A 15,223-nucleotide genomic window follows, 5' to 3' on the forward strand; every position below is an offset into this window, starting at 1 on the left:
CCAAGACCTGGCCGTCCCTCTAAACTTTCATCTCAAACAAGGAGAAGACTGATCAGAGATGCAGCCAAGAGGCCCATGATCACTCTCGATGAACTGCAGAGATCTACAGGTGAGGTGGGACAGTCTATCCATAGGACAACAATCAGTCGTACACGGCACAAATCTGTCCTTTATGGAAGAGTGGCATGAAGAAAGCCATTTCTCAAAGATATTCATAAAAAGTGTCCTTTATAGTTTGCAACAAGCCATCTGGGAGAAACCCCAAACATGTGGAAGAAGGTGCTCTGGTCAGATGAAACCAAAATTGAACTTTTTTGCAACAATCCCAAACAATATGTTTGGTGTAAAGGCAACACAGCTCAACACCCTGAACACACTATCCCCTCTGTCAAACATGGTGGTGGCAGCATCATGGTTTGGCCCTGCAGCAGGGACAGGGAAAATGGTTAAAATTGATGGGAAGATGGATGGAGCCAAATACAGGACCATTCTTGAAGAAAACCTGTTGGAGTCAACAAAAGACCTGAGACTGGGATGGAGATTTGTCTTCCAACAATACAATGATCCCAAACAAAAAGCAAAATCTACAATGGAGTTGTTCCCAAATAAACGTATCCTGGTGTTACAATGGCCAAGTCAAAGTGCAGACCTCATTCCAATCGAGAATCTGTGGAAAGAGCTGAAAACTGCTGTTCACGAGCGATCTCCATCAAACCTCACTGAGCTCGAGCTGTATGCCAAGGAGGAATGGGTAATAAGTTCAGTCTCTCGATGTACAAAACTGATAGAGACATACCCCAAGTGACTTGCAGCTGTAATCGCAGCAAAAGGTGGCGCAACAAAGTATTAAGTTAAAGGGGCCAAATAATATTGCACTCCCCACTTTTCAGTTTTTGATTTTCCACAAAAATTTAAAATAACCAATAAATTTTGTTCAACTTCACAATTGTGCTCCACTTGTTGAATCTTCACCAAAAATTTAATTTGGTGTTTTTATGTTTGAAGCATGATATATGCGAAATGGTTGAAAAGTTCCAGGGATCCGAATACTTTCGCAAGGCACTGTATATATTATATCTATCTAAGAAAAGCCGGCAATTCAGCAGCCGCGTACAGTAAAATCACAGCAGGAGCTGACAGCATTGCATAGATGGATTACATACAGTATACACATAGAATAGATAGTTATACAGATTTCAGTGACATACAAAATTAATACAATGTGTGCAGCTTACTGTACATGTATTTAATTACTAAAAGATTATTTTTCAGAAAAAAATGGTGTGGGCTCCAGCAAAATTTCCTTAATCAGCAGAGGGAAAACCATTGGCTGGGGGTAGATGTTAATAACCTGGGAAGGGGGTAATATCCATGGAGCTTCCCAGGATATTAACATCAGCTCACAGCTGTATAGTAAAATAGGAAGTCCCCTCAAAAGCCGTAGGGTCCCTTGATAACTAATAACTATGCAGGTAGCTGTGGTCTGATATTAATAGCCTAGGAAGGGGCCATGGATACTGGCCCCCCAGGCTAAAAACATCAGCTCTCAGTTGCTTCAAAAAAGGCACATCTCTAGGATGTACCAATTCTGGCACTTAGGCTAACTCTTCCCACTTGCCCTGTAGCGGTCGCAAGTGAGGTTCATATTTGTGCCATTGATGTCACCTTTGTATTGTCTGGTGACATTAAGTTCACGGATTACTAATGGAGAGGTGTCTATAAGACACCTCTCCATTAGTAATCCTATAGTTATATGGTAAATAAGACACAGCCATAATAAAATCTTTTATTATAAATAAAACGAAACACACTTTTCCATTTTTATTTAAAAATAGCAAACACAGTTATACTCACCTAACGTCTATTCCACCAAATCCCTCATCTTCTGTAAGAAAACAAAAACAAAAAAACAATAATATCCCTCGCCTATCCGTCGTTCTGTCCCATGCTGTAATCCATGTCTGGGGGATAAACAGTTTTCAACCTATACTGTGCCAAGATGCGACCATCCAGGCTGTGATCCTAGCCGTGACTAGCCGTGACAAAATCGAAGTTACCTCCTGTCACAGAGGCTGCGTTCCAAGCCTGGCTGAACTGCTGTGACCTTAGCACCATTGGAAAAAGTCAGTGATGAGGTCACTGAAGTTCAAACTCAGTGACTTCACCGCAGATCACCGTGAGACACTGTGAAGACAAAGTAAAACAGTGATAACACTGCTCTTAGGTGTTATGAATTACCTACCCCAGCACATGGGGGGTGTTCCCAGGACAATTGGGTTATGCCGTAATCTGATATTCCCGTTTAGGAATTATAAATTCATGAAATTACACATGGATTTCTTCAATCTTCTTTTGAGAATTATTTTTATGCCATATCGCTTTGTAAATACCTTGAGGGCAGTTGCGCCCGATATTCTTACTTCTACGGTGGCATCTAAGTTTTTTTATCTTTCTTGAAAATGCGTGCTTAAGCTGCAGTGGATTCTGGTATCGTCACTTGCTGGCACCTGCTCAATTGAATGTACATCAGTAAGATGGTGCCAGAGACTTCAATACACATCCACGCATGAGCGGAAGTACCTGTGATTTCCATCGTGTCTTTTAGCATTTCCTGACATGTGCATTAGCTTAACTAGGATGCAGCTTTTCAAATATGAATGGGGTGAGTCATACTTTGGATCTTTTATTTACAGCTGTCACTGATTATCAATTATGATTATAACTAGATGGAGGCCCGCTGCTATCGCATTGGGACGAAGGTAATGTCACCATGGGGGCAGGCTTTACAGCGTTGAGAATCACTCCCCCATGTGCTCACCCACCTATCCATTCTCTCTTTTCCCATGTGCTGATTTCTTCCGTCTGTGCTCTCTTCTTTGACCTGTCTACCCCATGTGCTGTCCCCCTTGTCTGCTGTCTCCTTCCTTTGCTGTGTTCTCCCCTCATGTGCTGTCCCGTTTGAGGTGTCTCCCCCCTGTGCTCTGTCTCTCTCACCCCTGTGCCCTTTCTCTCTCCCCCATGTGCTGTCTTCTCCTCTCATGTCATCCCTTCTTTGACCTGTGTACCCCATGTGCTCTCATACACGGTCAGACACAGACAATTTTTAAAATGAACTTTCATTCATGGGAATACCCCATTAATGTGACCGACTTCCTCTGCCTGTAGACACGTTATGCATCTGTCACCGGGATCAGCCGAAAGATTCACTGCGCCTATGTGGAATTCGCGCAGGTGCAGTAAATCAGACCACTGCCATCTTTGTGCAGACAGAGAGCGATGGTCACATTAAAACTGCGCATGTGCTCCTCCTGTACAAATATTGCGGCGGTCAGTGAATCATTTGGCCGATTCCGGCGGCGGCATGTTCGCCATGGTGTTCCGCTAGTTGTACCGTGCAAAAGGCTGCGTGTGGCGTATACAGTGTGTGTGTGGTGCGTGCGGCGCATACAGTGTGTGTGTGGTGCATACGGCATATACAGTGTGTGTTTGTGTGTATGTGTGTGGTGCGTACGTGTGTGTTTGTGTGTGTATGTGGTGTGATGGCACAAGAGGCTGGTACCACCAGCAGTTTCCATATTAAGACACCCATCACTTGGGTGTTCCAATATGGTGGTCGGTGAACTTCCGCCGCTTGGAATTCTGGGATCCAGACACATCTGGGCGGAACAGAATGTGAAGACTTTACAAGGTAAATATATTGTAAGATCGTTATATCTATTTCTATGTATGTATGTTTAATCAATTGCACATTGCAGCACTTTCTATATAATATTGTTATCACATAATGGTTATGCTTTATGCTTATGATCATTTTTTTAACAAGGAATTATTGTAATTGTCACTAAATACCTAAGCAATTTATTTTGCCATAAATATCATGTACTTGCACTTTTGTATTGCTTGAAAAATTTGGGACTGAAACGTTGCACATGGGCCAATAAACTGCACGTGATTTTTTACTTACTGGTGTGCTGCCTTCGATTTTTTTGGAACAATTTTCTAAGTAAATATATTTCTAAAGGTGCTATTGACATGAACTTCTCATCTGATGTCGGTAACAGCCTATCCAATCCACACAGGCAAAAAAATCAAACCATAGATGTCCATAAATTAAGTTATACATGGCTAACATTGTACAAAGATATATATATATTTTTCCTGAAAATAAAGGTTTAATTTCTGCTACAATTGATTTTTTTTCTATCTGAATAACATCAACCACATTTATTATTGGGACATTAAACATGAAATAATGTTGCAGTGCAGAAGGGTTTCTTTTCTCTTCAAAGTACAGATATTCATTATGTAAACTAGGGGGCAGGTCAGTGAGGGATCAGTGACCTGTCAGCAGTCTGCATTATGAATATCTAATCAGAGAAGCACATGAATACCCCCCCACAGGCCGCCCTGGGACACGAACATATCACTAACTCAAAGCTGGAAATAAAGATTAAACAACAACCACAAGACGGATCTCATCAACCCAGGTATCATTTTAATCAATATAACGGTGCCGACCTTACACTGTCTGTAGGTTACTGTGCACAATCCTGCTGACAGGTTCCATTTATCTAGAAGCTAAGATTCTGTGGAATATTACATTATGTACATCACATTGTAAGGAATAGTGATCTGAATGTACTTACCCTGAATATTATTTTTGATTTATTCTCTATAACTCTTATTTCATATATAAAATTATGCTCTTCTTTAGAATTATAGGTAGGCGTAATTCCATCTTGAAGGCTATTAATTGCTACACTTGCTGGTGGAAGCCATTTTATTATAGTATTACCATTTTCGGAAAACACTTTAATATGTCTTGGAGGGGTAAGTATTTCTACAATCAACATATTACAGATTGTAATTAATGCATGATTCTCTTTGCAATGTCTCATATAAAAGATAAATGAAGCAGCTCAGTAGTTTTAGTGACCAACACATTCCTTTGAAATACCCTTATTATAAGAAGATCTTGCAGTAAGTAAAAGGGAATTCATCACCAAAATTGTGCTATGTAATCTGAGAGCAGCATGATGTGGGGGCACAGACCCTAATTTCAGTAATGTGACACTTGCTGGTCTGGTTGCTGTGATTTTGCTTTCTCTAATGCAGGTCCACCTGTTTTCTGAATGCTGAGCTATGTATAACCCCACCACTGATTAGCAGCTTTCTGTGCACTGTGCATAGGCAGAAATCTGCCAATCAGTGGTGTGGGCAGGTTTATACAGAGCTCATGAATGTGGAAGGCTACATGCAGCAGGTGATCTAGTCCTCTAATGATAATCTCCTGCTGATAAAACAATTACTTTATCAAAACTGCACCAATCTATCCAGTAACAGACACATCGCGGAAATCAGGGCCTCTGTCACTACATTATGCTGGTCTCAGATAGGGTCGCAAAAACCTGTTGACAGATTCCCTTTAACAGATGTCAAGTTAGGTGTCAAATTAAACTTTTTAATACAGTGATATACTAGTTACCGGAGTAAATTTAATATTTTCCCATGACAATATTAATCTTTGCGAAATCAGTATATTATCTGCCGCTTTCAGCCAAAAATGTTTTAGATACGATAGGGACAGAGATAGATGATAGATTTCTGTGTGTCTCACCTACAGCTTCTGGCCTGAAGGTTTTTGAGAAATTATATAAAGAACTGTAGAATCTAATCCTTATCTTATTCAGAAGTCCATCCTCTTTATGGTCTGAAAAAACATCTTGCATGGAGCAGCCAATATTCTTTTTGTGTCTCTTAATATAGTCTGTACACGCCAACCATTTGAAGTTTGATCTGTGCCAAAAAAACATATACAATTGGTGATTTTTGCTTTTTTATTCATTATTTCAGAGAAAAAAACGCAATGTATTTCATATTGTTATACCTCAATGCAAAGGAGTAGTTAATGTCATCAGGGGCATCTGTTCTAAAGTTCCAGGAACAGTTTAGATATGTTATGTCAAATAATACACATGACACATTGTCGATGTAAACTGAAACAAGAAATAGATATCTTAATGAGCAAGAGAAAAAAAAATGTATTTCTTAATCAGCATGAAAACATACTCGCTCGCTGTTTCGATATGACTCATTACAAGAAAATATATATTTTTTTATTTACAGAATATTGCAAACTCACAGGAATTATTGTACAAAAGTAACTGCACTAAATTTATCTCTGGGGGAATAGGCAAATAAATTGTAATTGATAGAGGGGTTTTCCCACAAAGTTCATTTTAATGAATAGATCTTTTAATAATAATAAGTTTCACAATTGGATGCATTTTTTTTTTTTTTTTTATGTGCTCTGGGGGGGGGCTCAGTGCAGAGATGTGTTCTGGGGGGGGGGGGGAAGCTCAGTGCAGAGATGTGTGCCGGGGGCTCAGTGCAGAGATGTGCTCCGGGGGGGCTCAGTGCAGAGATGTGTTCCGGGGGGGAAGCTCAGTGCAGAGATGTATGCTGGGGGCTCAGTGCAGAGATGTGCTCCGGGGGGCTCAGTGCAGAGATGTGCGCCGGGGGGGCTCAGTGCAGAGATGTGCGCCGCGCCGGGGGGGCTCAGTGCGGAAAATGCTCCTGTGCTGAGATAATCTTATAAATGTGCCCCTGCTGTGTACTGTGTGATGGCTGTGTCTGACCATGCTTAAACATGATATGATCATACCACATCTCCTAGGCAGGGAATGAAGCCAAAGAGTATAGAAACATTACAGTGTGGGATCACAACTGATTCTTTTTCTGCGATAAAACATTTCACTGCCTGTTTTTCAGAAATGTTTTACCTCAGAGAAAGAACCAGCTGTGTTCCCGTGCTGTCCTCTGTCTGTACTCTTAGTTGTGTCTTCCCCTGCCCAGGAGATGTTGTATGATGAGACCATTTCCTGCTTGGTCAGACACAGCCATTACACAGAACACAGCAGGGGCACATTTATAAGCTTATCTCAGCACAGGAACAATTTTTAAGCACATCCAATTAAGGAACATATTATTATTCAAAGATCTATTTTTTCAAAATGTTGATTCAAATTAACTTTTTTGGTGGGAAAACCCTTTTAAGTATTTCTACCACTCCATCATATTATGCAGATGTTTGACCATTCTTATATAGTTAAGTAACACTGACACAAAAGTTATTTAATATGGGCTTGTCCGTTACTGGACAAGGCCTTTTTAATGTCCTCAATCTTCTAAATAAAATATAAATTAAGCCTATTGGGGCATTCAAAAGGGGTTGTTCAGTATTGGACAACTGTTATGCTCAATGGTGGTGCAGGTGGATTTATGGAGACACTGTGCCACAGGACCGGGCCTGCCCAGGAAGGAGCATAGCTAAGTGGCTACCAGATCTTCAGTGGAGCTCTGGATGATGCAAGACAGACTGGACTGAAGGGATCAGATTTGCTGAAATGGACTAGGTCTATATTCAGACACACCGGTCTAAGATACTGGATCAGGTACTGGCCGCACACGTACCGGGGGACAATGTTCAGGCACTGGTCGCATTGGGATGAGGGGTCTTTGGGGACAGGACTGGTCACACATGGACCAGGAAACTTCGAATTCATGACTGGTTGCATCAGGACCAGGGGACATTGTTCAGGCAGTGGGTACACCAGGATCAAGGGACTTTGTGAACAGGACTGGATGCACAAGAACCAGGGATTAAGATTCAGGACCTGGCTGCATCATGATCATAGATTTGTGTTCGGGACACTGGCCACACTGGGACCAGGGAACCTCACAACTGCATTGGAAGTACACCAACTACCTAATGACTCAACTCATTGCTTGGTGACTACTTAAGAGAGAGGGAGTCTTACACACGAGATGACTCCCAGCAATTGGCTGGGAACCATCTTGCAGGTGTACTAATTATACTAAATGCCTCTCAGCAACAAGCAGAGGGAACTGCGGTAGCTGTGGTGTGCACACCATGAAGACACAGAAGCATGTCAGGGAATCATGCTGCAGAGCTGGAGAAGTGATTAAGCTGGCATCCATGCATGGAGGGAGAAGGGAATACCATGCCATGGGCCCCACTGATCCCCAGTAGGGTTGAGCGAAACGGGTCGGCCATTTTCAGAAGTCGCCGACTTTTGGCAAAGTCGGGTTTCATGAAACCCGACCCGACCCCTGTGTGGGGTCGGCCATGAGGTCGGCGATCTTCTGAATCTGGTATCGGAATTCCGATACCGAGTTCCGATATGTTTGCGATATCGGAAATCGGTATCGGAATCCACATTTAAGTGTAAAATAAAGAATGAAAATAAAAAATATTGATATACTCACCACTCCGGAGGCCCCTGGACATCGCCGCTGGTAACCGGCAGCCTTCTTTGCTTAAAATGAGCGCGTTTACGGCCTTCCATGACGTCACGGCTTCTGATTGGTCACGTGCCGCTCATGTGACCACCACGCGACCAATCACAAGCCGTGACGTAATTCTCAGGTCCTAAATTCCTAATTCTAGGAATTTAGGACCTGAGAATTACGTCACGGCTTGTGATTGGTCGCGTGGCGGTCACATGGGCGGCCGCGACCAATCACAAGCCGTGACGTCATCTAAGGACCTGAACGCGCTCATTCTTAAGAAGGAAGGCTGCCGGAAAGAAGCAGGGCGCGTCCGAGGGTGAGTATATACCTAATAGGAATATACTCACCCTCGGCTTCTTTCCGGCAGCCTTCCTTCCTAAGAATGAGCGCGTTCAGGGCCTTAGATGACGTCACGGCTTGTGATTGGTCGCGGCCGCCCATGTGACCGCCACGCAACCAATCACAAGCCGTGACGTAATTCTCAGGTCCTAAATTCCTAGAATTAGGAATTTAGGACCTGAGAATTACGTCACGGCTTGTGATTGGTAGCGTGGCGGTCACATGGGCGGCCGCGACCAATCACAAGCCGTGACGTCATCTAAGGCCCTGAAAGCGCTCATTTTAAGCAAAGAAGGCTGCCGGTTACCAGCGGTAAGGTCCAGGCTGCGTCGGAGAGGTGAGTATATCAATATTTTTTATTTTAATTCTTTATTTTACACATTAATATGGATCCCAGGGCCTGAAGGAGAGTTTCCTCTCCTTCAGACCCTGGGAACCATAGTATCCCATTGCACTGCATTGGGTTTCGTGTTTCGGCCGACCCCGACCCCGACTTTTTTATAGGATCGGCCGATTTCACTCGACCCGACTTTTGAGAAAGTCGGGTTTCGTGAAACCCGACCCGATCCTATAAAAATAAAAGTCGCTCAACCCTAATCCCCAGTCCTCTATGCGCTCGTAGCTGTGTCAGAGGCTGCACAACCAGCGAGAGAGCCAGGAAAATTTTTTGTTTCATCTGGTGACACTAGATGCTCAATTGAAAACCCTAACATCCGAGCAACCTGACACTCATGCTTCCAGAATGAAATCCACTCTGTCTGATTCCCCTCAGTACTATGGAGATCCAAAGCAATGCCATGGGTTCCTGGAGCAGTGCATGCAGCACTATAAAGTTTTCAGTCAGCAGTTTTCCTCTGATAGGACCAAGGTGGAATTCCTAATGTCCTACCTAGCATTAGATGCCCTGGCACGGCTCATCTCAAAAAATGGGCTCCTATCACCTCGGATCTGAAGGCATTTCTGGTAGCCTACTATATGGTGTTCGACGAGCCAAATCCAGAATCTTCTGCAAAAATTTCCTTTCCCAGCTTTCCGCAGCAGACAGGTGACACATGTGAGAAGACCATCACGTCTGGCCCTATCCTTTCAAATAACACCTGTTACCCAGTCTGTTGAGGCAGCTACCCATGTAGAATCCAAGAAGGTCGAGCATGTTTGGCAGACTGAGCAGAAGCTTGAACTCAGTCATGAGATGGAATTGCGATATCTCTGCAGTTGTGCTGAGCATCCTGAGCATCCTATCTTTGTCCAGTGAAGTTTAAAAAACTCCAAAACCTTGTGCCATTGGGAGAGGCTGCCCTTGATGGAAGTATACCTTCTCCACAGATGACTGTGACTGAATCCGTGGTAAGTGATGGCTTTAGGTCAGCGGGATTGTTCGTGAAGAGTTTGTGTCAGCTTCTCATCCGACAGCTTCAGAATCCACTGATGGTTTTGTCAAGTGAAGGACGAGCACTACTCAGAAATTGTCAAGTCATGTCTGAACAAGATTGAAGAATTTTACGCAGAGAAGATCACTTTCCATATGTTGTCTGGTATTACCATTGGTTGTCCAAAGCTGAGAACTGAAGTATTCTTCTAGTCTGGAGACCCTGTGTGTCAGGACTCTGAACATTTTTTATTACCTTTTTGTGCATTACTGCCCTTTTCCAAGATGGCATCTTTGGTCTCATGTGCACTGTGTCTTCCTGCTATAAAACTCCACCCCAGCCTTCAGTCTGTGCTAGAGTATTCTGCCTTGCATCCAGCTCCTGACCTCTGGTGACTCCCTGGCTATATACCTGCTCCTGTGAACCTGTGTGGTGATCCTGCTACTCTGCTCTGAGTTCCTGCTGCATACACCAGTTCCAGTAATCCTCCTTCATCTGCTGCTCGTGTTTACTTCCATCTGCATTTGCTGGACATGTAAGCTGTTGCTGCTCTGCAAGAACCTGAGACTATTACCCAGACCTCCCTGGTTGAGCTAAGATATTATTTGAACTGCCTTATAAGCATATCTATCTGTGTTTTGGAATAAGCAAGGACTTATTCTTGTCAAGTATCCTCAAGAATAATTGTGCTTCATTGACTTTCTGCGTGATTGCATTTTCCTCTGAAGTTTCCTATAGACTGCTGAGCTGCACTTGATATTTGCACCAAGTGTTGTGGACTTGAGTTTCTCTCTGCACCTGTTTGAATCACCGTGTGATAATATAGACTTTACCACTTATAAAACTGTGTCCTGTAGTTGTCTTGTTCCACGAAAAGAGTCTCCTGAGTTATCCCCTATAATTATTACAGTGTGTGGTGCTTTAATGGTGACAGCCAAGTCACAAGAGGTGTCTGGTCCCCTTATATCCAAGTAAGCTAGCAGTGTTGTCATATTCTCTGCCAGGTCTGCTAGTCACTTGTCGCTATTTGCTGGTGTCTCCGCCTCGTGGATGTATCGTCTTAGAGACTAGGCTGCCTGAGGAGGTATCTTCAGTTTCTAGGTGGTCTAGTGAAGTTAATGTCAAGGCAGTGGTATGTTTCAAGTCTCTGTAATCCACCAACCAGGTGGAAAAACTCCAGTCGGTCCTTGTATCCTCCAGTGTGGCAGCTGATCTCATCAGATGGAGAGAGAGTTCCTGTTCCTGGTATCATGCCTGATACTAAAATGCTCCGCACAAGGGGTAAGCAAAATAGCAAATCAGAAGAACTATTTTACACTTTCTCAGTACTATTACTACACCTGTTATATATTTAGATTGTAGGGTACATGTAAACAATTGGCAAAATTAAGCAAGATCTTTAACTGTGTCTTCCATGGCACATACTGTACATAAAGCATATGCTAGAGTTGCTGTTAAAGGGAAGCTGTCATGTTGGATAATGCTATAAACCTGCAGATATAGGGTTAATCTGAAGGTTTATTGCATTAGAAAGGTGCACGGCTGCTGATCTAAAAGTGCAGCTTTTGGAAGAAAATTAACTTTAATTATCCCAGGAGCTGTCATACAGGCGTTCCTGGAGTGAATTTAGCACTTTAAGCATGTAAGCTCCAGCACTTATATCTAGGTCAAGTTCACACATTCATGTCAGTGTGTGCTTACAGCTGCTGCTCACTGTGTACTGAGCAGTTGTGAGGTGGCCAGGGTGATAGTCATGGCGAGGGGATGTTGTTCTGGCATACCCTGCAAAGAAAACATAATGTCCTATTTGTTGTGTGATTTGTGTGCAACGCAAGTCACTCACTTTTAGATTGGAGTTCTCAGGTTGCATGATCCTGATTCCAGATATCATCACACACTAATTGACAGAGTTTAAGTCAATTTTTAACAAAACAGCTTTACACAGCAAGTTCAGTTCAGTCACAGACATTGCACAATAATTCTCATTGATCAAAGATTCTTTCCTCTGTGCTGTCCCTTTGCTCTCCTGGCAATCTTTGTTCTGGTAACATACTATCTGGTAAACCAACTTCCCGACTAGCCAGACTACTTCTTGCCTGGGGGTCCCCACCTGTTTTCCCCTCTAAGGGAAAAATAAAGGATGGCTCTTCCAAACCTTTTCCAGACCGTAGGTCTCAGATGTTGGGGGATTTGCCACTGAACCTAGTTGCTGCTGCTCCTGCTTCCTTGTACTCATATGACTTCCAGCCCTGAGGCCCTGAACTGTTGGACTCTTCTTCTTAAACTTGTTTCTGAAACAACCTTGCTATTCTCCATCCAACTCTCTGACTAACTAAAACCAGAAAGTGTCTCAACGATCACCAGTCTTGGCCCTCCTAGCTTGGAAATCCCCTATTACTTTAACCAGTTGTTATCCTAACCTTATCTAATCTCCTAATTTACAGTGCCCCTCACTGTAATAAACTATATACTATTACTTTCACTAAATCCTACACTTACACTGTAATTCCCTAACTCTGTCACTAGTCCATAAACATCACACATACATCATTACACAATAAAGCATTATCACATAACACATCATCTTACAGGTAAAATGTAGCCGTTTTACTAGGAAGGGATGCAGGGCATGACTCGACCCCTACACACCCTTATACAGTGACTGAAGCCGCTCTGGGCACAACTTTATGACTGAACGCCAATGGCTTCTAAAAGGAATTAAGTTCATTTAGACTCAACAGAATAGTTTTCAGTATTGGTGGCTGAGCACTTTGTAACACCAACAACTTACAGATAAACAGTATATTGATGTGACAGGCTCTCTTTAAAAATGCCATGTCACCAAGTCAAAAGTAACCAGTTCTTGTTCCAATGTTATTTTCACTGCTGTCATGAGTATACTGTTTTTTGTTTGTTTTCTGAATCCAACATATGGTTCTAGGAATGTGGGCCTTTTTATTTTGTACTAATGTTCATGGTCTTTACCAAGATGACTTTTCTCACAGGGTAATAATGCAGAGCAGCCCAAAGATGCTCCCTTTAGAGAATCCTCTACACCACACCCCTTGTTCTAAACTATTTATTGGATAAAAAAAAATAAAGTGGTATATTCAGGGGAGCAGCGGGAATAAAATAATAGCAAAATCTGGCCATTTTGACTTACTGACAGGTTCTCTATAAATTATTTTACAGTATATGGTCGATGCCATAATGTTTTTTGCATGGACAGAACAGTGCAATTTGTTAACTAAAAATCTTGTGCAAATGAATGCCTAATTTCTTCTCACTTTATTGAATATGTAATATCATGTAAAACTTACCTGGTGGGGCGTTGTAAATAAAATTTGCAGGTTTGCTTTGAAAAGGAATGTTATTACCATCACAAAGTGCATTTGTGACCGATCCTTCCACTCTAGTATGCATACGGAGCTTTATTGTGTGATACTTTGATGTCAGTTTTTGCTAAAAATAAAGAAAGAACTTTGTAAAAAAATATTGATATTAAACAGTACTAAAGTTGTGTGAATTTACTTACAAACCCAATTCCATCGGCCACAACAATAGTCTTTGACTGTTAAATGGGAGCAGGAGTATTGCATCTTACTTGTCGGCATTCACAACTCTTCGTTCAATTACATGACCCATGCAACATCACACCAAGCTGGCTAAGCAAAAGAATAGTTGTGGATACTGGAAAGTAAGAGAAAGAGCTCCTACCCCATATAACGGTCAAAGACTACTGTCATGGCTGATGGCATAGGAAGTGCAAAACTATTTGCACCAATCCTAGTACTATATAATTTCAATCACTATAACCTCAAGAGAATATAGATATCTAAGTAGATGGTTTACACTTGAATCATTAACGACATGATTTGAAAAAAATATTAAGTCTTGTTAATGTAAGGAGAAAGACCAGGCTGCGGGTGCCTGCATCATGCTGTGTCTGGAACTGCTGAGGCTGCGTCCCATGTTGCCTGGGGGAAAGAATAGGGAACAGGACAGGTCCATGACCTAGGAAGAGGTGGTGTGGCTAAGCCAGGCTGTGAGGAGAAAGCGTGCGAAGAAAGATTTAGTTTCCCACCAGCAGCGGAGGCAGAGGCTCCTGTGTGGCGTGCTCCGCAGCGAGTGAGGCAGCGGTGAGTCGTGCTCCAGCAGAACTTCAGCAGGCTCTCCGGTGAGACAGTGTGTGTGCAGAGCGCTGTGTGCCTGGCTGTGCAGAGTGCGGTGCTGCGTGGAGGAGTAGGGACCGGGTGCAGGATCCTGAGGTGTGTTCCCCAAGACTGACAGACGCACAGCAGCAACCGTGTTGGTCAGAGTACTCTGAGCGAGAGTTGGTTGGGAAAAGCTCCCGGCCGCAGAGCACAGATCTGGGACAGCTGTGAGAGAGGCTTGCTGTGTGTGAGACTTACTGGTATCGGTGGATGCGCAGAGCAGCGCAAACTGAGCAGAGCCATGCAGAGCAGCCATTTGAGTGGCAGCTGCTCAGAGAGACACACGTGCACTCCGTGACTGTGAGTACAGCACAGCACAGCTACATGAGAAAGCCGAGTACTGGACAGACATTTGCTGCCTATTTTGCTAGTTGACACTTGCCAGTCTACTTTGGATTCTGTCAGTGCGGCGACCCTGTTTGCTTTGGCCACACCAATTTACGGACTAGGGGCTCAGTGGGTAAAACCGGAGACCTCCCGCTGCCGCCAGAAGATGGACCGTTGTTTGCAGGACCCCACTGGAACAGCACCGCGCTAGCCATTGTTGGTGCCACTGCCTTCAAAGCTTCAGTTGTGAACTGGGAAGCCTCTGACATGATCAATGATTTAAAGAACTGCCATTATCTTGTTTATTGCTCATTAACTTTGCCTATTGTTTGCCATTTAAGTGTTTAATCCTCATTTAACCCTTTATCTCCCTGTGAAGAGTTAACCCCCTGTTAAATTATAACTGTTAAATATGTTATCCCTTACTCTGCCTTCTGTCTGTCACTGCATCCCGCAACCTGCTTACACTAATCACAATAAGGCCGGCGTCACACTAGGCGTATGAAAATACGGTCCGTTTTTTACTGCCATAATACACAGAAATAATCCAGAAATAGTGTTCCGTATGTAAACCGTTGGCAAAGTGTGGCCGCATATTTTGCGCATGTAATGTTGCGCATGTAATCTGTATGACATCCGTACTGCGTTTTTTCCACGCAA

General features: G+C 43.1%; 1 protein-coding gene across 1 annotated transcript in view; it reads right to left on the reverse strand.

The window, feature by feature from the left end:
* The window catches only part of LOC143815462 (interleukin-5 receptor subunit alpha-like), a 91,235-nt gene that overhangs the window by 16,015 nt on the left and 59,997 nt on the right, over positions 1–15,223 (reverse strand). Inside the window, exons 4-7 of the mRNA XM_077294675.1 lie at positions 13,343–13,484; positions 5,888–5,996; positions 5,618–5,796; positions 4,647–4,840 (exon numbers count right to left, since the gene is read on the reverse strand). Of these exons, the coding sequence (XP_077150790.1) occupies positions 4,647–4,840; positions 5,618–5,796; positions 5,888–5,996; positions 13,343–13,484 (624 nt within the window). The remainder of the gene's footprint in view (positions 1–4,646; positions 4,841–5,617; positions 5,797–5,887; positions 5,997–13,342; positions 13,485–15,223) is intronic.

This window comes from Ranitomeya variabilis, chromosome 3 (assembly GCF_051348905.1).
Source record: "Ranitomeya variabilis isolate aRanVar5 chromosome 3, aRanVar5.hap1, whole genome shotgun sequence".
Classification (NCBI taxonomy): domain Eukaryota; kingdom Metazoa; phylum Chordata; class Amphibia; order Anura; family Dendrobatidae; genus Ranitomeya; species Ranitomeya variabilis.